Source organism: Haematobia irritans, chromosome 1 (assembly GCF_050003625.1).
Source record: "Haematobia irritans isolate KBUSLIRL chromosome 1, ASM5000362v1, whole genome shotgun sequence".
Classification (NCBI taxonomy): Eukaryota; Metazoa; Arthropoda; class Insecta; order Diptera; family Muscidae; genus Haematobia; species Haematobia irritans.
Window position 1 is genome coordinate 196,120,415 of NC_134397.1, and position 25,835 is coordinate 196,146,249.

Genomic DNA, 25,835 nt, shown 5'->3' on the forward strand with positions numbered 1-25,835 from the left:
TTGGTGGCCAACTTACCGGTCCATTTCTTGAGATGAATTGTTCTCCGAAGTTTTCCCTCAAAATGGCCATAGAATCGCGAGCTGTGTGGCATGTAGCGCCATCTTGTTGAAACCACATGTCAACCAAGTTCAGTTCTTCCATTTTTGGCAACAAAAAGTTTGTTAGCATCGAACGATAGCGATCGCCATTCACCGTAACGTTGCGTCCAACAGCATCTTTGAAAAAATACGGTCCAATGATTCCACCAGCGTACAAACCACACCAAACAGTGCATTTTTCGGGATGCATGGGCAGTTCTTGAACGGCTTCTGGTTGCTCTTCACTCCAAATGCGGCAATTTTGCTTATTTACGTAGCCATTCAACCAGAAATGAGCCTCATCGCTGAACAAAATTTGTCGATAAAAAAGCGGATTTTCTGCCAACTTTTCTAGGGCCCATTCACTGAAAATTCGACGTTGTGGCAGATCGTAAGTCTATTCATGATGAAATGTCAAAGCATACTGAGCATCTTTCACTTTGACACCATGTCTGAAATCCCACGTGATCTGTCAAATACTAATGCATGAAAATCCTAACCTCAAAAGAATCACCCTTTATAATTATGGACCGATATGGACCAATTTTTGTATGATTATTAGAGAGACCATATACTAACACCACAAACCAAATTTCAACCGGATCGGATGAATTTTGCTCCTCTAAGAGGCTCCGGAGTTCAAATCTGGGGATCGGTTTATATGGGGGCTATATATAATTATGGACCGATATGAACCAATTTTTGCATGGTTGTTAGAGATTATATACTTACACCAATTCGTTTGAAATTCGAAATCAACACTGAAAAAGATATTTACGTGAAACTAAAGATTACGCAACCTAAATTTTTGGACACTCACTTTTCAATACAATATTAAGGACAAATTTCCTTAAAATAATGAAATTTAAAGTTTATATTGAGAATTTTTCTATAATTAAATTTAAATTGTTTCGAAGAGATTTGTTTCTAAGCTTGTGTAAATTGTGTGTCTTAAACTTTAGTGTACAACGCAGCATACAATTTTGTATGTGCTTCTATTTCAATTTTATTTGCCCTCCAATTGCGACATTATCAATTTATACTCAGGGATATAAAATTTCCAAAAGTTTTCAATATCTATTTAATAAAAATTTTTCTCTCTTTTCAGAGACTTTATATTTTGAGCAAAACTTTTTAATTTGCTAATCCAAATTTTACATCGTAGTAATCAATTTCATTTCGGATATCTCAAATAAACAACCTGTCCATCAAAACTTAGCCTTATGAAAATTTGTATGCTTTAAGCCATTAGAACAACTCTTGTCTTTATATTTATCTGGCTAATGTAAAACTTTTGCTGAGTAAATCAAATCAAATTTTCATTTAAGTTAAATAAATTTACATTTTGCTAGAACTCTCTTTTGCTTGTGCCATGGTCAGCTGGTCATAGTCAGCTCAAAAATCAAGGCAAATGCTTTGTGAAATCAGCTCAAAAGGATTACAAGAGGAATTTACAAAGACAAGAATGCACTAAGTAAATGAAGTAAGTAATTGCAAAGACTAAAGAATGCGAATTTGTTTAATATAAATGATTGAAATTGCTGAATCCATACGTTGCTCTGTCAGTGTGGTTTGTAATGTAAATTTTATTTCTACGGTAAGGCTAGCCTATTTGAAATTTGTAAAGTGTGACTTATTAGCTTGTAAAAATAAAACAGCGTCAATAGAAATTTTCAATTAATTTAAAATTGATTGCCTCTAGAGTCCATGAAATTCCATATCTTATTAGGGATTTTCTTGAAAAGCGAGAAATTTTAAGACGATATAGCCATGTCCGTTTGTCTGTTGCAATCAATAATGGCGATCTTGTCCTGAAACTTAACTAAATTTCTTTCAAATAAAAAATTTTAATTAAAATAAAGTTTATAATCATTGCTTCAAAATTTTTTATACCCTCCACCATAGGATGAGTGGTATATTAACATTGTCATTTCGTTTGCTATAAGACCCCATATTCTGGGTCGTGGTGAAGTTCTGAGTCGATCTAAGCATGTCCGTCCGTCCGTCTGTGAATTTACGCTAACCTCCGAACGAAACAAGCTATCGACTTGAAACTTGGCACAAGTAGTTGTTATTGATGTAGGTCGGATGGTATTGCAAATGCGCCATAACGGTCCACTTTTACGAATAGCCCCCATATAAACGGACCCCCAGATTTGGTTTGTGGAGCCTTAAAGAGAAGCAAATTTCATCCGATCCGGCTGAACATTGGTACATGGTGTTGGTAAATGGTCTCTAACAACCATGGAAACATTGGTCCACATCGGTCCATAATTATATATAGCCCCAATATAAACCTATCCCCAGATTTGGCTTGCGGAGCCTCAAAGAGAAGCAAATTTCATCCGATCCAGCTGAAATTTGGTACATGGTGTTGGAATAGGGTCTCTAATAACGATGCAAAAATTGGTCCACATCGGTTCATAATTATATATAGCCCCCATATAAACCGACCCCAGATTTGGCTTGCGGAGCCTTAAAGAGAAGCAAAATTCATCCGATCCGGCTGAACATTGGTACATGGTGTTAGTATATGGTATCTAACAACCATGGAAACATTGGTCCACATCGGTCCATAATTATATATAGTCCCAATATAAACCTATCCCCAGATTTGGCTTGCGGAGCCTCAAAGAGAAGCAAATTTCATCCGATCCAGCTGAAATTTGGTACATGGTGTTGGTATAGGATCTCTAATAACCATGCAAAAATTGGTTCACATCGGTTCATAATTATATATAGTCCCAATATAAACCTATCCCCAGATTTGGCTTGCGGAGCCTCAAAGAGAAGCAAATTTCATCCGATCCAGCTGAAATTTGGTACATGGTGTTAGTGTGTGGTCTCTCACAACCGAGCCATAATTGGTCTTTATCGGTCCATAATTATATAGCCCCAATATAAACCGACCCGCAGATTTGGCTTGCGAAGCCTCAAATTGAAGCAAATTTCATCCGATCTTGCTGAAATTTGGTACATGGTGTTGGTATATGGTCTCTCACAACCATGCAAAAATTGGTCCATATCGGTCCATAATAATATATAGCCTTCATATAAGCCGTTAACCAGATTTGACCTCCGGAGCCTCCTGGAGGAGCAAAATTCATCCGATCCGGTTGAAATTTGGAACGTGGTGTTAGTATATGGCCGCTAACAACCATTCCAAAATTGGTCCATATCGGTCTATAGTTATATATAGCCGATCCCCAATCACACAAAAAATTGGTCCATATCGGTTCATAATTATGGTTGCCACTTGAGCCAAAAATAATCTACCAAAACTTTATTTCTATAGAACATTTTGTCAAAGTTTTATTTCTATAGCAAATTTTGTTAACATTTTATTTCTATAGCAAATTTTGTCAAACTGAATATATACGTATTTAATCGGTCTTTTTATACCCTCCACCATAGTATGGAGGTATATTAACTTTGTCATTCCGTTTGTAACACATCGAAATATTGCTCTAAGACCCCATAAAGTATATATATTATGGGTCGTGGTGAAATTCTGAGTCGATCTGAGCATGTCCGTCCGTCTGTCGAAATCACGCTAACTTCCGAACGAAACAAGCTATTGACTTGAAACTTGGCACAAGTAGTTGTTATTGATGTAGGTCCGATGGTATTGCAAATGGGCCATATCGGTCCACTTTTACGTATAGCCCCCATATAAACGGACCCCCAGATTTGGCTTGCGGAGCCTATAACAGTAGCATATTTCATCCGATCTGGCTAAAATTTGGTACGTGGTGTAAGTATATAGTCTCTAACAACCATGCAAAAATTGGACCATATCGGTTCATAATTATATAAAGCCCCCATATAAACCGATCACCAGATTTGAACTCCGGAGATTATTAGAGGAGCAAAATTCATCCGATTCGGTTGAAATTTGTTACGTGGGGTAAGTATATGGTCTCTAACAACCATGCAAAAATTGGTCCATAATTATATATAACCCCCATATAAACCGATCCCCAGATTTGGTTTGCGGATCCTCTAAGAGCAGCAAATTTCATCCGATACGGCTAAAATTTGGTACATGGTGTTGGTATATGGTCTCTAACAATTATGCAAAAATTGGTCCACATCGGTCAATAGTTATATATAGACCCCATATAAACCGATCCCCCGATGGTCTCTGACAACCATGCAAAAATTGGTCCATATCGGTCCACTTTTACGTATAGCCCCCATATAAACGGACCCCCAGATTTGGCTTGCGGAGCCTATAAGAGTAGCATATTTCATCCCATCTGGCTAAAATTTGGTACGTGGTGTAAGTATATAGTCTCTAACAACCATGCAAAAATTGGTCCATATCGGTTCATAATTATATAAAGCCCCCATATAAACCGATCACCAGATTTGAACTCCGGAGCTTATTAGAGGAGCAAAATTCATCCGATTCGGTTGAAATTTGTTACGTGGGGTAAGTATATGGTCTCTAACAACCATGCAAAAATTGGTCCATAATTATATATAACCCCCATATAAACCGATCCCCAGATTTGGTTTGCGGATCCTCTAAGAGCAGCAAATTTCATCCGATACGGCTAAAATTTGGTACATGGTGTTGGTATATGGTCTCTAACAATTATGCAAAAATTGGTCCACATCGGTCAATAGTTATATATAGACCCCATATAAACCGATACCCCGATTTGGCAGAGTCTCTACGAGAAGCAAATTTCATCCGATCCGGCTGAAATTTGGTACGTGGTTTTAGTATATGGTCTCTAACAACCATGCAAAAATTGGTCCATATCGGTCCATAATTATATATAGCCCCCCACATAAACCGATCACCAGATTTGACCTCCGGAGCCTCTTGGAAGACCAAAATTCATCTGATTAAGTTGAAATTTGATACGTGGTGTTAATATATGGCCTCAAACACCAATTCCAAAATTGGTCGAAATCGGTCCATAATTATACATAGCTCCCATATAAACCGATCCCCAGATTTGGTTTGGGAGCCTCTTGGAGGAGCAAATTTCATCCGAGTCAGTTGAAATTTGGTACATTGTGCTAGTATATGACCGTTAACAACCATGCCTAACTAGGCCCATATCGGTCTATAGTTATATATAGCCCTCGGATAAATCGATCCCCAATCACACAAAAATTATTTGTAGACTTAACTTTTTTGTCTAACATAATATATACAACGTATGGGCTAACTCACAATTTAGAAAACGATGTTAATTCCATTGTGGATGACAGTCTTTCGTAGAAGTTTCTATGCAATCCATGGTGGAGGGTACATAAGATTCGGCGTGGCCGAACTTACGGCCGTATATACTTTTTTTTTTAATTACACATTTTAATAAACAAACTAAACAATATCCCAAATTACATATCATATGTTTGTGATGTGTCTTGCGTAATTATATTTAACGGGTAAACCATGAGTGCTTTAAATCTCCCCATGTTATTATAACTTGCCCTACAAATCTGTATTCTTCATATATTCTTCAAAGCTATAATAATGCTCTTGAAATTCTTTAGAATTCAACATAGCAATAATCAACAATTTCGACAACTAATGGTTGTAGTTCATATTTCCTATATCCTGGTAGGCACTTTATCGTATGAACTTAATTTAATATCACTCGTGTGAAAATTTATCGAAGGCCATCAAATAGGCTTTTCAGGCAAACATTTGGTTTGGATATGAAAGGTATTTGACTTTGCAATGTTGCCCTCACCATGCACTTCTTCACGCCCTCCTCCATATTGATTGAGTGGTCTTGATGACAAGCCATAAATGTACAATATTCCTGGTAATGCATTCACTCTAATCTAAGTTAACATAATTTAAGGCTATTCAATCAATGCACATGCTGAATTCTTATGTAGGCTGGAGAAATTTCGGAAGTGTGAAAATGGGTTGCTTGGTCGGTGTGAATACTGGCATAGAGGGAACATTTAATTAAACTTAGGTGACATACGATAATATGTGGGGTTTAAATTTCAATTTGGACAAGAATTCAAAGAGTAAAGAGTCGTCTACAAACCTTTTGACATTTTAGAAACTAGTGTGAATTATAAAATTGAATTCTTAAGTCAGTAAACATTCTCTGAAATCGAAAAATTGAGAGTAATTTTATTTGTTCAATTAAGTTGAATGTGATAGATTTTCTTAACCCTTTCACTACCGATGTCCACCTAGAAGAACATTCGGTAAATGACACCAAACTCTATTTCCCCATTTAGTTTCGATTTATTTCTCGATGTTATTTTAAAGTAGAGACTTTAATCTAAATAAGCTATAAATATTTTCCATATTGGTGAGCACTAAAATGCATTTGTATAAACTTCTTTAGTAATAAACGAAAAACAAGAAATTTTGAGTCCATTTTTCTACTGTATGTCTCTAGTAATTGGACATTCGTACAAAAACAAAGTTGATATTTTTTCAGGTTCTTTTTATACCCTCCACCATAGGATGGGGGTATATTAACTTTGTCATTCCGTTTGTAACACATCGAAATATTACTGTAAGATCCCATAAATTATATATATTCTGGGTCGTGGTGAAATTCTGAGTCGATCTGAGCATGTCCATCCGTCCGTCTGTTGAAATCACGCTAACTTCCGAACGAAACGAGTTATCGACTTGAAAATTGGCACAAGTAGTTGTTATTGATGTAGGTCAGATGGTATTGCAAATAGGCCATATCGGTCCACTCTTACGTATAGCCCCCATATAAACTTATCCCTAGATTTGGCTTGCGGAGCTTCAAAGAGAAGAAAATTTCATCCGATCCAGCTGAAATTTGGGAACACAGTGTTAGTATATGGTCTCTAACAACCATGGAAACATTGGTCCACATCGGTCCATAAATATATATAGCCCCAATGTAAACCTATCCCTAGATTTGGCTTGCGGAGCTTCAAAGAGAAGCAAATTTCATCCGATCCATCTGAAATTTGGTACATGGTGTTGGTATATGGTCTCTAATAACCACGCAAAAATTGGTCCGGTTGAAATTTGGAACACGGTGTTAGTATATGGTCTCTAACAACCGTGCCAGAATTGGTCCATATCGGTCCATAATTATATATAGCCCCCATATAAACAGATCCCCAGATTTGGCTTGCAGAGCCTCTAAGAGAAGAAAATTTTACCCGATCCGGCTGAAATTTGGAACACGGTGTTAGTATATGGTCTCTAACAACCATGCAACAATTGGTCCACATCGGTCAATAATTATATATAGCCCCCGTACAAACCGATCGCCCCGATTTCGCTTGCGTAGCCTCTAAGAGAAGCAAATTTCATTCGATCCGGCTGAAATTTGGTACATGGTGTAAGTATATAATCTCTAACAACCATGCACAAATTGGTCCACATCGGTCCATAATTATATATAGCCCCCATATAAACCGATCCCCAGATTTGACCTCCTGTGCCTTTTGGAGAAGAAAAATTCATCCGATCTGGTTGAAAGTTGGTACGTGGTGGTAGTATATGTATAATATTTAACAACCAATAGTGGTCCATATCAATCCATAATCATATATAGCCCCCATATAAACCGATCCCGAGATTTGGTTTTGGAGCCTCTTGGAGGAGCAGGATTCATCCGTGTCAGTTGAAATTTGGTACGTTTGGCTAGTTTGATTGATACCACAATAGGTTACCTTGTGCTAAATTTGAGTAAGATCTGATAATAAATGAGGCCTCAATGGTCAAAAATATGGTTATTAGGGACACATTTTTCAAAATCGTGTAATACATATATGTGGGAGCTATATCTAAATCTGAACCGATTTGGATGATATTTAGCAGGTTTGGTTGACACTACAGGAGGTAACTTTTTGCTAAGTTTGAGTAAGATCGAGTAATAAATAAGTGTTTTGTGGCAAATCGAGCTAAACGTACATATAACATAAGATAATAAAGTACTTAGAACTATTTTTATTTTGTAAAATTTGTTTAAATTTAACGAAAAATATTGTAGGGAAAATTGTTTGGGAATGTATGGGAAAGTAGGGAACTTTTTTTGTCCTTGTTGGGTAAACCGAACATTTTCCCTGGCAACACTGAATATGAGCTATAGTCAGATTGAGACAAAGCACCCATAAACATGTACCCCTTAATTTTCTTAAATATGCAACTGCGGTTTATCTTCCAGACCTATATCAATGTTACCCCACAAATGCTTATGATTACTAATTCAGTAAGGGTGGTTTAGGGTATGATATAGTCGGCCCCGCCCGACTTTCTACTTTACTTACTTGTTTTAACTAAAGAGTGATTCGATTTTAGATGTGTGGGTGTTTTTATTTTAAATTTTTGGATATGTTATAATGCGCAGTTCACAACATAGGCTTCTCTAAGTGGTTTCACTGCAATGTGGAACACCGTTCGGACTCGGCTATTAAAAGGAGGTCCCTTGTCATTGAGCTTAACATGGAATCGGGCAGCACTCAGTGATAAGAGAGAAGTTCACCAATGTGGTATCACAATGGACTGAATAGTCTAAGTGAGCCTGATACATCGGGCTGCCACCTAACCTAACCAACCTAGGCGTTGATTTTAGATTCTGAAGGAATCTATCTACTGATTTGGCTCTTAGGACTTATTTCTATGGATATCATTCTTCCACTTCCGTTGTATTGATTGCAGTTTAATATTTTACCAACAACCCCAAGTATATTTGAAAATTTCATTACGTCAGCAATTGTATAGCAAAATAAAGTGAAAATCTGTTGCTTGTCTACTACTACTACTACCTGTATCCTGTGCAGCTGATTGGTGGGTGTTCAATTTATTTTAATGACAATGGCGAATGGGAAACAATCAAAAAAAAAAAAAAAAAAAAAACAAAAAACAAAGAAATCAATATTAATCGTTTATTGTTTTAACATTGTCTCCCTCATCGTCCGACCGGGTACTCGAGACGTGAGCCGCAAATGTCGTCTTGTGTGTTGCCATTGTCGGTTTCATTGTCAATGGAAACAGCAGTTGTGCGGTCATAATGGAATGGAATTGCTGGTGAACCACAGTCGTGTACTTGACATATGGTATCAATCACTTTTAAATCACATTTGACGTCATAATATTCGCTGAGCAATAAGTAATGCAAGGAGGTATCAATGAAGATTATGACAAAGCAAAGGTAGATAGGGTATTTGCGTGTGTGTATGTGTGAATGAGTATGCGTGTGTTTCTTAGATAATCTAGCAGAGACATTGTGACATGTAGGCATACTTATGAGTGTGCGTATGTGTACGAAAAAACAAGGAAATGAACAGATATTAATGACACTTCATGGCCTATGGCGTTCACAAGGATACGAAATATGAGTGTACTCGTATGTTTTTATTTTATTTTTTCATATAATTAAATGAAATCAATATCTGAGCTTACCATAAAAATGACAATACTTAACCAATAGGAGACCACATCTTTAGATATGTGTAAACCAGAAAAGAGCTATCAAAACTATCAATTATTATATACAATCGTAAGTTTGGCCATGCCAAATCTTATGTACTTTTCCACCATGGATTTTGTAGAAAGTTCTACGAAAGTCTTTCGACCAGAATTGAATTACTTGGGGGTGGTAAAACTTTACGATGGCAAGGTATTCTAATACCTCTTAACGTTGTCTTCTAAATTGTAAGATAGTTCATATGGAGTTTATATTAAACAAAACAAGTATGTACGGGCTTAAGTTCAGCCGGGCCGAATCTTAAATATGGTGGGTATTTAAGATTAGTCCCATGAATCAAAAGAAAAGTCTTCGCCAGGTTACTTGAAAATACATATATAGAATTTCAGGTGGATTTGATGACAGATACTCTGCCAAGCAAACATATATACCAACATGGGGCGATTTTTCACATAGGAGGTATACCAAAACGAGGACTGGTCCACGTCATATTCGCTACACGGACCGAAAAAGAGTCATTTTTATACCCTGCGTCACACTGTGGAACAGATTATTATAACATAAGTTAGTGCATATGTTTGCAACACCCAGAAGGAGACGAGATAGACACATGGTGTTTTTGGTAATAATGCTCAGGGTAGGTCCCTGAGTCGATTTAGCCATGTCCGTCTGTCCGTCCGTCTGTCTGTGAACACATTTTTGTGATCAAAGTCTAGGTCGCCGTTTAAGTCCAATCGCCTTCAAACGTGGCACAAGTTCCTGTTTTGGGTCAGAATAGAACCCTATTGATTTTGGAAGAAATCGGTTCAGATTTAGATATAGCTCCCATATATATCTTTCGCCCAATATGGACTTATATGGCCCCAGAAGCCAGAGTTTTACCCTGATTTGCTTGAAATTTTGCACAAACATAACACTTGGTCGTTTAGTCAAGTGTGCAAAATTTGATTGAAATCGGTTCAGATTGAGATATAGCTCTCATATACATCTTTCGCCCGATATAGACTTATATGGCCTCAGTAATGCTGGTGACATTTCTGAGGGTTTCAAAGCTTCTCTAAGTGGTTTCACTGGAATGTGGAACGCAGTTCAGACTCGGCTACAAAAAGGAGGTCCCTTTTCATTGAGCTTAACATGGAATCGGGCAGCACTCAGTGATAAGAGAGAAGTTCACCACTGCGGTATCACAATGGACTGAATAGTCTAAGTGAGCCTGATACATCGGGCTGCCACATAACCTAACGTAACCTATGGCCTCAGAAGCCAGAGTTTTAGCCCAGTTTGGTTGAAATTTTGCACTAGGAGTACAGTTAGTAGTGTAGTTAAGTATGCTAAATTTTATTGAAATCGGTTCAGATTTAGATATAGCTCCCATATATATCCTACGCCCGATTTTCCGTCATATGACCACAGAGTTCAAAGTTGTAGTTCGATTTACGTAAAATTTTGTACAGGGAGTAGAATTAAAATACTAAGTATGCATGTCAAATTTGATTGAAATCGGTTCATATTTTTATATAGCTTCCATATATATATGCTTTCCGATTTGAGCAAAAATGACTAAAATACCCACATTTTCCTTATAAAATCGCCATTGCTAAGTCGAAAACTTGTAAAAGTGGCCCAAATGTTCCTTTATTTCTAATACATATTTATCGACCGATAAATCATAAATACACTTTTGCGAAGTTGCCTCAAAATTGGTTCAGATTAAAATGTTTCCCATATATTTTTACTAACATAGTGTACCATCCCAGGACATTAGCCGACATTGAAAATGTGGATTTAAAGGGTGGTTAAAATTTCAAGGGCCGATGTTGATTTTGAATAAAACACAAACTATTTAGGAAATTATTGTAATTTAATTTATTATGATATATTGGTATTACTCAATTATGTATGGAACAAAATATCGGCCAAATGGGCGCCGCGACATCGGTGGCACACCTTCATCCGATGGTCCAAATTTTCGATGACGCTGAGGCATAATGGAGGTTCTATGCCATTACTGTACCGAATTATCTCATCCTTTAGCTCTTAAATTATTGCTGGCTTATCGACGCACACCTTTTCTTTCCAATAACACCAAAGAAAAAAATCCAACGGTGTCAAATCACATGATCTTGGCGGCCAATTGACATCGCCATTACGTGAGATAAACCGGCCATTGAATTTGTTGCGCAAAAGAGACATTGTTTCGTTAGCTGTGTGGCAAGTGGCACCGTCCTGCTGAAACCACATATCGTCCACATCCATATCTTCCAATTCGGGCCATAAAAAGTTCGTTATCATCTCACGATAGCGAACACCATTCCCAGTAACTGCCTGACCGGCCTCATTTTGGAAAAAATGCGGCCCGATGATGCCGCCAGCCCATAAACCGCACCAAACAGTCACTCTTTGTGGGTGTATTGGTTTTCCGACAATCCCTCTTGGATTCTCATTCGCCCAAATGCGGCAATTCTGTATATTGACGAATCTACTGAGGTGAAAATGTGATTTTCTTCGCAAATTGATCATCCACTGTTGCCATTTCTTGGAACCATTTAACACGTTGTTGGATTGTGTATCTCTCCATGGTTCAAATTGAGTAAGTCTGAAATAGAGAAATGTCGGATAAAATTCGGAAAAAAAACTTGGCGTTTAGGTGTGGTTCATATTCAACATCGGCCCTTACAATTTAACCACCCTTTACAAAGTGTTGCAGGGTATAATATAGTCGGCCCCGCCCGACTTTAGACTTTCCTTATTTGTAAATTTTGAATTTTAGGCAAATCCGTGTCTCGAAGTCAAATTGGGAGATCGGTCTATATGGGGGTATATCACAATCGATTGATACGCCCCATCTTCGACGTACTTATGTGTGGACCCAAAATAACTCTTAATTTTGAATTTCAGGCAAATTGCATAAAAATTGGGATAAAAGGTCAAATCTGGAGATCGGTCTATATGAGGTATATACCAAAACATGAACCGATACACACCATATTCGGCGTACTTATGCATAGACCTAAAATATCTCCAAATTTTGAATTTCGACATCTAGAAGCCCAAGAAGTAAAATTGGGAGATCGGGCTTAACGGGGGCTATGCCAAACCGTTGAGCGACGCTCATTCGTTAATTATGAACCCAAAATACTTCTAGATTTTGAATTTTAGGCAGATCGGATAAAAGTTCGGATATTTAGACGCTCAAGAAGTCAACTCGTGAGATAGGGCTATATGGAGGCTAAACTAAACCTTCCCAGCAAAAACTGGAACCGGGCATGCTTTTTTCAGTGTTCTCTAATTATTGTCTCAATTTTATATATGGGCAAAATTTTTCGATATATTGACGAATGGGCAGACAAAATACCTCACCCAATGTATTACACTTCTACCGGCATGTTCCAATAGCGAATACATTGACCTCTCCACAATTTCTATTTTTCATACAATAAAAAGAACATTATTTTTAGATTTTTTAATTAATATTCTAATGAATGATTTAAACATGATAAGATTTAATGTACTTTATATCTTCGTAAGCTTTTTACATTAATATTTGGTACACGTGTATACACAGGTGTTCGCAACTTTCATTGTTGGAAAAAAATCGTATTAATTATAACAAATATATACAGCAGAAAGTTCGTCCGGGCCGAATTTTAAATACCCACCACCGAGAAGAAAATATACTAGTTTCCTTTGAAAATTTTAGGTGGGTTTGATGACAGATATTTTCCCAAGCAGATCAGTTCAACCAGTACGCTTCCCGAAGATAAATGTAAAGATTTTACCTATAAAGACTAGATCAGATTCTGGATTTATAAGAACCATTTTTTAGAGGAATAATAAACATCTCTTGTAAGTGTGCCAGAAAATGATGAAACAAGGCCTTGATTTGAAATCTAAAATCTGTAGATTTTAACCCCAATTATTTAAATGATTACGAGAAGTAAAATCTGGAAATTTTACATTAAATTTCAAGCATTTTTCATGATCAGTGCACCTTCTGTACCCTCAAGATCTAAAATCGGTCTATATGGAGGCTTTACTAAATGGACCGATAAAAACTAAATCATATAAATTTTTTTGTGTGCACACTAAAATGCCAGTATATTTTCAATTTGTGCAAATCCGATAAAAATTACAATTTCTAGAAACCCTATGAGTTAAATCGGGAGATCGGTCTAATGGGGACTATGCCAAAAACATGGAGGGATATATACAATATTCAGCACATCTAATTGTAGTTCTAGAATCTAGACCCCAAATCGGAGGGTCGGTTTATAGGGGGCTATATCAAAAACTGTACCGATACACAATATATTCGGCACACCTTTCGGTTCTAGAATTCATCTAGATTTCCAATTTCAGGCAAATTAGATAAAAACTACGGATTCTAGAAGCCCAAGAAGCAAAATCGGGAAATCGGTCTATATGGGGGCTATATCAAAACAAAGTCCAATAATCGCCATTTTCGGCATACCTCTTTATGGTCTTAGAATACCTCTAGATTTCCAATTTCAGGCAAATTGGATAAAACCTGCGGATTTTAGAATCCCAAGAAATAAAATCGGGAGATCGGTCTATATGGGGGCTTTATCAAAATATTGTCCGATAATCACCATTTTTGTCACACCTCTTTATGGTCCTAGAATACCTCTAGACTTCCAATTTCAGGTAAATTGGATAAAAACTACAGTTTCTATAAGCCCAAGACCCCAAATCGGGCGATCGGTTTATATGGGAGCTATATAAAAACCTGAACCGATATAGCCCATATTCGAACTTGACCTGCCTGCAGACAAACGACGAGTTTGTGCAAAAATTTTAGCACGATTGCTACATTATTGAAGACTGTAGCGTGATTACAACAGACAGCCAGACAGCGGACAGACAGACGGACATGGTTATATCATCTTAGAATTTCTCCCTGATCAAGAACATATATACTTTATATAGTCGGAAATCGATATTTCGATGTTTTACAAATGGAATGACAAACTTATTATACCCCAGTCACCATTCTATGATGGTGGGTATAAATATAATTTTTTCCGTAAAAAACCGTTCGTCCGGTTACTTGAAAATACATATATAGAATTTCAGGTGGATTTGATGACATATACTCTGCCAAGTAAACATATATACCAACATGGGGAGACTTTTCACATGGGAGCTATACCACAAAATGGACCGATCCACACCATATTCGTTACACGGACCGAAAAGTAGGCATTTTTTATTTTGAATTTCAGGCAAATCGGTGTCTCGAAGTCAAATTGTGAGATCGGTCTATATGAGGGTATATCAAAATAGATCTATACGTCCCATATTCGGCTTACTTATGTGTGGACCCAAAATAACTTTTAATTTTGAATTTCAGGCAAATCGCATAAAAATTGGGATAAGAGATAAGATAAGAGAATCTGGAAATGGGTCTATATGAGGTAAATACCAAAACATGAACCGATACACACAATACTTATGCGTAGACCTTAAATATATCCAGATTTTGAGTTTCAATAAATTGGATAAAAATTGCGGTGTCTAGAAGCCCAAGAAGTCAAATCGGGAGATCGGGCTTAACGGGGGCTATGCCAAACCGTTGAGCGATGCTCATTCAACACACTTAATTATGAACCCTAAATACCACTAGATTTTGAATTTTAGGCAGATCGGATAAAACTTCGGATATTTAGACGCTCAAGAAGTCAACTCGGGAGATAGAACTAAATATGGAACGATATGGAACTAAACCTTCGACCGATACACACCATATTTTGCACACCTTTTTATGGACCCAAAATACCTTTAGATTTTCAATTTCAGGTAAATCGAATAAAAATTGCGGTGTCTAGAAGCCCAAGGAATCAAAGCAGGAGATCGGGCTATATGGAGGCTATACGAAAACATGGTCCGATACTCACCATTTTCGGCACGACTCTTTATGGTTATAGAATACTTCTAGATTTCCAATTTCAGGCAAATTGGGTAAAACCTACGGATTCTAGAAGCCGTGGAAGTAAAATCGGGAGATCGGTCTATATGGGGGCTATACCAAAACATGGTCCGATACTCACCATTTTCGGCACGACTCTTTATGGTTATAGAGTACTTCTAGATTTCCAATTTCAGGAAAATTGGATAAAAACTACAGTTTCTATAAGCCCAGGACCCCAAATTGGGCGATCGGTTTATATGGGAGCTATATCAAAACCTGAACCGATATATCCCATCTTCGAACTTGGCCTGCGTGCAGAAAAAATACCATTCTGTGCCAAATTTCAGGACGATTGAAGACTGTAGCGTGATTACAACAGACGGACATGCTTATATCGCCTTAGAATTTCTCCCTGATCAAGAATATATCTACTTTATGTAGTCGGAAATCGATATTTCGATGTGTTACAAATGGAATGACAAACTTTTATACCCATCACCATTCTATGGTGGTGGGTATAAAAAGAAGAAATGTATTAAAATATTTCCATAATAGCTACGTGTATTTTAAAATATCATATTTAATATTATTAATTACCCTACGGGAAATGGATCAACCACAGAACCGGTACAGAACTAGTCCCTGGTGTGTATGGATCAGTCCCAGTTGTGGTCACTCTAACATGGGTTTGTCATTGACGGGGTAAATTTACATTTTACGACGCGTTTTGAACTCATCCCAAAGGACACGTCCTGGGACTATTTAGCAGGAGCATCCCATAGACAGGTCCTCAGGAACCAGGCACGAACAAATTCTTAGAAATCTATTCCAATTTGGGCATCCCAATCGAACCCGAAATGAAAAAAAAAAACTTTTGAAATATTTCGAACAATGGGTTATTTTGATAATTTTATTCCACTAAATGTGAAAATGCTTGATATTAAAATTTTAATGGATCTAAGATTTCAATATCAAGCGAGTACGGAACTAAATAAATTACGACTATTTAAAAATTGCAACTTACTGGAGCACAGGTACCAGTTCTGTGATAGGTCCGCCAGTGGCAATTTGCACCAATTTCCCATAGGGTAGTTATACATCAATGAGTTTTTGCTTTAACTTGGTCAAAAAAAAGCTAAAACCTAAAAACTAATAATGGCATACGTTTTAGCTTCTAACAAATAAAAATAAATTTTACCAATATTTCAACTGACCAAAAAAGAAATAAGTGAGGCCACAAAAAAAAGGAAAAAAAAACAATTTAAACTCCCAAAATTTATGTTTGTATCATTATTTAAACTTTTATTCTTTCCGTCATTTCCGTTTTTTTTTTTTACAAAAATGGAAAAACGAAACCAAGGATTCATTCACACCACACAAAAGGAATTGTGTGGGTTAGTGTTTTCTCTTTGTTATTGTAAAGGACCTTCTATTTTCCTTTTGGACGTTGCTGAACACAAAGGTACAGTGCCATAGTAGTTGTAAAAATATTGGAGTTTTCAACTCTATTGTTGTTGGGGCTTAGCATATATTTCATAATAAAAACCAATATTGTGGGATTTATTATATACACTCAAAAAAAAAAAACAAGTATATACAGCAGTAAGTTCGGCCGGGCCGAATCTTAAATACCCACCACCATGAATCAATCCTTATAGTTTCCTTTAAAATTTCAGGCGGGTTTGATGACAGATATTCTCCCAAGCAGAGCCGTTCAGCTAGTACACTTCCCGAAGATAAATTTAAAGATTTTACCTATATTTTGGATTTATAAGAACCATTTTTGTTTGAGTTTTAGATCAACCATTAACATTCTCTTGTAAGTGTGCAAGAAAATTATGAAATAACATCTTAATTGGAAATCTATAATCAGTAGATTTTCACCCCCATTATTTAAATGATTATGAGATGTAAAATCTGGAAATTTTACATTCAGTTTCAAGCAATTTTCATGATCACTCAAGAAGTGAAATTGGTCTATATGGAGGCCTTACCATATAAAAACTAAATCCGATACACGTTTATGTGAGTCTAAACTACAATTTCAGGCAAATCGGATAAAAACTACGGTTTCTAGAAACGCAAGGAGTTCAATCGATAGATCGGTCTTAAGGGGGCTATACTAAAACATGGACCGATACTCACCGTTTACGGCACACCTCTTTACGGTTCTAAAATAATTTTAGATTTCAAATTTCAGGACAATTGGATAAAAAATACAGTTTCTAAAATCTCAAACAATAAAATCATTTCTTGCATACCTATTTATAGTTCTAAAAAACCTCCAGATTTTCAATTTCATGCAAATTGGACAAGTCCAAAATGGGGGCTGTACTAAAACATTGACCGATACTCACCATTTTCGGCGCACCTCTTTATGGCTGTTAAAATAATTCTAGATTTAAAATTTCGTGCAAATTGGATAAAAACTACGGTTTCTATGAGCCCCAGAAATAAAATCTGGATATCGGTCTATATGGGAGATATACAAAAACATGGACCAGTGCACTCCATTTTCAGCACACGTATTTGTGGTACTACAATACCTCTAGATTTTCAATTTCAGACAAATTGGATAAAAACTACGGTTTCTATAAGCCCAAGAATTGGAGATCGGTCTATATGGGTGCTATACCAAACATGGACCGATACTCACAATTTTTGACACAATTCTTTATGGTCCTAAAATACCTCTATTTCAGGCAAATTGGATAACAACTACGGATTCTAGAAGCCCCAAGAAATAAAATCGGGAGATCGGTTTATATGGGGGCTACATCAACACATGACTGATACTCACCACTTTCGGCACACCTTTTTATGGTCCTAAAATACCTCTTGTTTTTCAATTTAAGGCAAATTGGATAAAAACTACGGTTTCTATAAGTCAAAGAAGTGAAATCGGGAGATCGGTCTATATGGGTGCTATACCAAGACATGGACCGATACTCACCATTTTTGGTATACCTCTTTATGGTCCTAAAATAATTCTAGATTTAAAATTTCAGGCAAATTGGATAAAACTACGGATTCTAGAAGCCCAAGAAGCAAAATCGGAAGATTGGTCTATATGGGGGCTATACCAAACCATGGACCGATACGCACTATCTCTTTATGGTCCTAAAATAACTCTAGATTTCAAATTTCAGGCAAATTGCATAAAAACTACGATTTTTATAAGCCCAAGACCCAAATCGGGAGGTCGGTTTATATGGGGACTATATCAAAACCTGGACCGATATAGCCCATCATGAAGCTTGACCTGTCTGCAGACAAAAAACGAGTTTGTGCAAAATTTCAGCACGATTGCTTCATTATTGAAGACTGTAGCGTGATTATAACAGACAGACAGCCAGCCAGACGGACAGACAGATAGACGGACATGGTTATATTGACTTAGAATTTCTCCCTGATCAAGAATAGATATACTTTATACAGTCGAAAATCGCTATTTCGATGTGTTACAAACGGAATGACAAACTTATTATACCCCCGTCTCCATTCTATGGTGGTGGGTATAAAACTGAGTTTATTGAAACGTTTATCGTCTTTTGGACAAGGATAAAAACTTTATATCAGAGAAATGCGTCTTCTATGCTAAGCAAAAACGCATTTGTATTTTAAGGACATGAAATCTCTTACCTCACGACAAAATTTTTTTATACCATGTTAATCGCTTCTGCGCCAATTGTTCAAATTTGTATGCTGCTAATTTTTTATACCCTCCACCATAGGATGGGGGGTATATTAGCTTTGTCATTCCGTTTGTAACACATCGAAATATTCATCTAAGACCCCATAAAGTATATATATTCTGGGTCGTGGTGAAATTCTGAGTCGATCTGAGCATGTCCGTCCGTCCATCCGTCCGTCTGTTGAAATCACGCTAACTTCCGAACGAAACAAGCTATCGACTTGAAACTTGGCACAAGTAGTTGTTATTTATGTAGGTCGGATGGTATTGCAAATGGGCCATATCGGTCCACTTTTATGTATAGCCCCCATATAAATCGATCCCCAGATTTGGCTTGCGGAGCCTAAAAGAGAAGCAAATTTCATCCGATCCAGCTGAAATTTGGTACATGGTGTTGGTATATGGTCTCTAACAACCATGCAAAAATTGGTTCACATCGGTCCATAATTATATAGCCCCCATATAAACCGATCCTTTGATTTGGCTTGCGGAGTCTCTAAGAGAAGCAAATTTCATCCGATACGGCTGAAATTTGGTACATGATGTTAGTATATGGTCTCTAACAACCATGCAAAAAGTGGTTCACATCGGTTCATAATTATATATAGCCCCCATATAAACCGATCCCCCGATTTGGCTTGCGGAGCCTCTAAGAGAAGCAAATTTCATCCGATCCGGCTGAAATTTGGTACATGATGTTAGTATATGGTCTCTAATGACCATGCAAAAATTGGTCCATATCGGTCCATAATTATATATAGGCCCCATATAAACCGATCCCCAGATTTGACCTCCGGAGCACCTTGGAAGAGCAAAATTCTTCCCATTCGGTTGAAATTTCGTACGTGATGTTAGTATATGATATTCAACAACCATCCCAAAGGTGGTCCATATCAGTCCGTAATCATTTATAGCCACAAATTGGCCTTAGTCCAAAACATTTTTCTTTCATGTTATGATACCCATTTGTAATTCGAATCACTTATTTATAAGGACGAAACGACTTCATTGAGAAGTTTATTGACTTTTGGATAAGGGAAAAAACTTTATATCAGAGAAATGCGTCTTCTTTGCTAGGCAAAATTCGCATTCGTATATTAATGACATGAAACCTTTGGCTTTACGACAATATTTTTTTCAGTGTGCCAAATACATTTTCTAAAATTGGTCAAAAAATACTTATTAATTTTTGTCATATGGTCTAGAAAATATAACATTTTTGTATGTCTAAAATGTACCTATACACTGAAAAAAATATTGTCGTGAGGTCAAAGATTTCATGTCTTTAAAATACGAATACAAATTTTGCTTAGCATAGAAGTCGCATTTCTCTAAAATAAAGTTATTTTCCTTGTCCAAAAGTCGATAAACTTTTCAATGAAGTCGAATTGTCCTTATAATTAAGTGATTTGACTTAAAAATGGGTATCTTAACATGAAAGAAAAAATTTATAGGCTAAGGTCAACTTGACTTTAATAATTCAGAAAAATTCTTTAAATTTAATGAAATTGTCTTTAAATTTTGTTGTCTTTTTGCATCTTTACTACAAAGAAAAAAATCGTTCAAATATAGGACATGTTTTTCAAAACTTTATTTTAAAGAAGTTTTTTACTTCAAACATAGCATAATTTCTACTGGAAGTCGAGTCCTAATTTGGAAAATAAAATTGCCGTTAACTCGTTTTTAAAGGACTTTGATAGCATATGAAGAAAAAAAGCTGAGAAATCGAAAAATTAAAATTTGCTTCCTAGAAGCAAATACACAAAACCTAAATTTAAAAGAGAATTGTATCTTAAAAGTATCCTTACTTGTATTCTCCGCTTCTTTGGCTCGGAATCAATACCAAAATTTTTAAAGTAAAGACAAAATCTTTGGAACCGAGTATGCTTTTTTTCAGTGTATTTTGTCTCTGGTCGATTCCCATATTTTTTGAGTGTATATCCAATTGTGTGTGGATATAGAGGTGATAGCATCCGAAGCCCTATGACCTATGAGCCAGAGTCTCGATTGAATTCATTTCATTTCCTATGCAATTTGTTCTCTTCAACTTTAACTTAAACTTTGTTAATTTCAATGCCTTCGTTTGTGTTGACTTTCTCAATCGCCCGCTACACGTTTTGCCTCATAGTTGAGTTGAGTTTCTGCTTCATCGGTGTCTTGCTTGCCTTCATCTTTAAGACTCTATTTCATTTGCAAAAGTAATGGTATTAGGAACGCTTTCCTAGCACTTGTAATTAATTACAAAATTTAATTGAAATCCACACGCAACTCTTTTTTCTATGGTAAAGGATCTTAGAATGGCGTAGAGCATGGCGGCTAAGTGGAGAGATGAGTAAAAAAAAAAATAGACAAAAATCAAGGAAATTAAAAAGAAAAAGAAAAGCCAAAAAGAGAAATTTTGGTAATAGAAAAAAGGAAAACATTTGACTTTAATTTGCAATGGAAATGAAATTAGTTGCGAACACTTCTTGATTTATTTTTTTTTTTTCATGATGCTAAAAGTTTCCATGGAACATCAATCTTCTCTATGTTATTTTTTTCATTTTTTTTTTAAATAGCTATAACAAAGTAGAAATTTTAAAAAGATGTTGCAAATTATCTTCACTTTCTTTTTGGCCAAAAAAATGTGTATTGTAAGTTCGGAAGTATCATGAAAGAATATTCATCATAAAAATTGGAGTAGACCAGTTAATTATAGACAATAACTTCCCAGCTAAAAAAAATAAAATTGGAGCTTAAAAGCATTTCTTTTTAAGCTCATTGGTTGGATCCACCACCAATTGTTTTTCGACTTCCGATAAAGTTCTGTTGGAAAAGTCTTAGAAAATACGCTATTTGGCCGTTTAAAATTAAAATGTTCGACATTTCAATAATAATAGGAAAATCGATAAAAAAGATAGTAAAACAACGAAAATAAAATTTAAAAATGTTCATGGGTTGGGGTTTTAACCTATTCGAAATTTAACCTGAAATTTTACCGAAATTTTGGCCGATTATTCTTGTTTATATTACCACCGACCTGATCGAACTCAATGCCATTCTTAGGTGTGTTACGATTTTTTTGCATTCACAGAAAAAAATATCACCAAAATATTTCCACTTAAAAAGTTAATTGAAGTTGAATGTTTTTTCAATTAATAAATTAATTGATACAATTAACTTTTTAATCAAGATAGAAACATTAAGTTAATTAAGTCAATGATTGAAAATTTTAAAATTTTTAATTAAAAAATTAATTGATACAATTAACGTATTAATCAAATTCGGAAGACTAGTCATTTAAAAAAAGTGATGAACATTTCTTAATCCAAATAAAAACTCTAAGCCAATTCAGAAAGTAATTGAAAATAGTTACCTTTTTAAATAAAAAATTAATGGGGGTTTGCATTCAAAATCAATTAAATTTTTAATTAAATCAATTAAAAAATTAATTGAAAATTGCTAATGACATCAATTAATTTTTTAATCAAGAATTTTTTCTATGCCCAATTAAAACTGTGATTGATACTATCATTTTCGTGGTTGAAGACATTTCAATTAAAAAATTAATTGGATCAATTAATTTCGTGATTGAATCAGAAAAATTTTTTTTGTGTGTTATTGGTATAAACTAAACAATTTTCCATGTTAAAGAATTTTCAAACAAATTGCTGGGCTTCTGAAATAATCCAGCCTATAAATAAAAAAGTATATACAGTACTAAGTTCTGCCGGGCCGAATCTTAAATACCCACCATCATGAACCAGCTATTAGGGTGTCCTTTGAAATTTAAGGAGGGCTTGAGGACACTTCCCGAAGATAAATTTAAGGATTTCACCTATGAGGACTATATCAGATTCTGGATTTATAAGAACCATTTTTGTTTGAGTTTTAGAGGAATCATTAACATCTCTTGTAAGTGTGCAAGAAAATTATAAAATAACGTCTTGATTTGAAATCTTAAATCTGTAGAAGTAAAATGTGGAAATTTTACATTGAGTTTCAAGCAATTTTCATGATCAGTGCGCCTTCTACACCCTCAAGAAGTGAAGTCGGTCTATACGGAGGCATTACCAAATGGACCGATAAAAACTTAATATGATACAGGTTTTTGTGAGCCTAAAATACCAGAATATTTACAATTTCAGGCAAATCAGATAAAAACTACGGTTACTAGAAACCCAAGGAGTTAAATCGGGAGATCGTTCTTATGGGGGCTATACTAAAATATTGACCGATACTCACCGTTTTCGGCACACCTCTTTATGACCCGAAAATACCGCTAGATTTCCAATTTCAGGCAAATAGGATAAAAACTTCGGATTCTAGAAGCCCAAGAAGTAAAATCGGGAAATCGGTCTATATGGGGGCTATACCAAAATATGAACCGATACTACCCATTTGCGGCACACCTCTTTATGGTCCTAAAATACCTCTAGATTTCCAATTTCAGACAAATTGGATAAAAACTACGGTTTCTATAAGCCCAAGACCCCAAATCGGGAGGTCGTTTTATATGGGGACCATACCAAAAAATGGACCGATAGTCATAATTTTTGGCACACGTATTTGTGGTCCTACAATACCTCTAGATTTCCAATTTCAGGTAAATTGAATAAAAACTGCGGTTTCTATAAGCCCAAGAAGTAAAATCGGGAGATCGGTCTATATGGGGGCTATACCAAAATATGGACCGATACTCACCATTTTTGGCACACCTCTTTATGGTCATAAAATACCTTTAGATTTCAAATTTCAGGTAAATTGGAAAAAACTACGATTTCTATAAGCCCAAGACCCCAAATCGGGAGGTCGGTTTATATGGGGACTATATCAAAACCTGGACCGATATAGCCCATCTTCGAACTTGATCTGCCTGCAGACAAAAGACGAGTTTGTGCAAAATTTCAGAACGATTGCTTCATTATTGAAGACTGTAGCGTGATTACAACAGACAGACAGACGGACATCGTTATATCGTCTTAGAATTTCTCCCTGATCAAGATTATATATACTTTATATAGTCGGAAATCGTTATTTCGATGTGTTACAAACGGAATGACAAACTTATTATACCCCCGTCACCATTCTATGGTGGTGGGTATAAAAATCAAATTTGAGAGGATTTTTTGCCATATATGCAATATAGACATCAAAGCAAATGCGAAGAAAATAGTTTCATAATATTTAATAAATATTAAACAAAATCTGTGTTACGACCTCTTTGAATTTGGCAGAAGTTTCATATTCCAAATTTTTCAAATAAAATTTTTGCTTAATTATGTGAAATGTGTGCGCTTGTGAAATGGAGACCTTAAATTTTAATGATTACACGTGCCTTTGCTGCTAACTTACCAAAAATGAGCGCACAACATTTAGGTGGACGCATGGCCTTGCTGGAATTGGAATATTAGTTCACTACCATTATCCTATATTGCAAATTACCATTTTTCTAATTTAAAAAAATATTCATATTTCGTTTTGTGTTTTTTCTTCTCTTTTGTTTTTATACAGGTAGTACATATATTTCAACACCCATCATTGAATTACCGCCATGAATGAAACGGAGTGTGAGGATTTAATAAAGTCAGTAAAATGGACGGAACCATCAAATTTGATCTCACTGGCGATACTCGAATTTATCAATGTTTTAGTAATAGGTGGTAATCTTCTGGTCATAGCCGCTGTATTTTGTTCCAACAAATTGCGAAGTGTTACAAATTTTTTTATTGTTAATTTGGCTGTGGCTGATTTGCTTGTGGGTCTGGCTGTATTGCCATTCTCAGCAACATGGGAGGTGTTTAAGGTGAGTTAAAATAAAAGGCCAACGAAAATACCACACACACAAAATACAGTCTATCCCTCAGCCAAGTGTTCGTATGAGTGTTATTAATTATGGAATAAATAATTAATATTCATCATACGCTCCCCCATTATTAAGAACACTGTTCGCACTGTTGGTAGAATTCAAACAAAAATGGTAAAAATATTTTCAAATTTAGCAAAATATTTATCTTTTCAAAATCTTTAATAGAAATAAAATTTGGGCCAAATTTTTTTTATAGAAATTAAATTTTGACAATTTTTTTTTACAAAAATTTCCATCGAAAAAAATTTTTGAAAAAAAATTCTATAGAAATAAATTTTTGACAAAATTTGTATAGAAATGAAATTTTGACAAAATTTTCAATAGAAATAAAATTTTTCCAAAATATTCTATAGAAATAAAATTTAAAAAAATTTTCTATAGAAATAAAATTTTGACAAAATTTTCTATTGAAATTTTCTAATGAAAAAAACGTTGATAAAATTTTTTATAGAAATAAAATGTTAACAAAATTTTCTATAAAAATAAAATTTTGACAAAATTTTCAATAGAAATAAAATTTTTCCAAAATTTTCTATAGAAATAAAATTTTGACAAAAGTTTCCATAGAAATAAAATTTGGACAAAATTTTCTATAGAAATAAAATTTTGACAAAATTTTCCATAGAAATAAAAATTTGACAAAATTTTCTATAGAAATAAAATTTTGACAAAATTTTCTATAAAAATAAAATTTTGACAACATTTTCTATAGAAAAAAAAAATTCGAAAAATTTCTATAGAAACAAAATTTTCTATAGAAATAAAATTTTGACAAAATTGTCTATAGAAGTAAAATTTTGACAAAATTTTCCATAGAAATAAAATTTGGACAAAATCTTCTATCGAAATAAAATTTTGACAAAATTTTCTATAGAA

The 25,835-nt window shown here is 35.3% G+C and overlaps 1 protein-coding gene across 2 annotated transcripts in view; it reads left to right on the top strand.

Moving 5' to 3' along the window:
* Positions 1–25,835, top strand: part of Oamb (Octopamine receptor in mushroom bodies) — a 501,549-nt gene that overhangs the window by 319,641 nt on the left and 156,073 nt on the right. For both annotated transcript variants that reach the window (XM_075292480.1, XM_075292479.1), the window contains exon 5: positions 24,605–24,896. In XM_075292480.1, coding sequence (XP_075148595.1) covers positions 24,645–24,896 — 252 coding nt within the window. In that variant the 5' untranslated portion in view covers positions 24,605–24,644. The remainder of the gene's footprint in view (positions 1–24,604; positions 24,897–25,835) is intronic.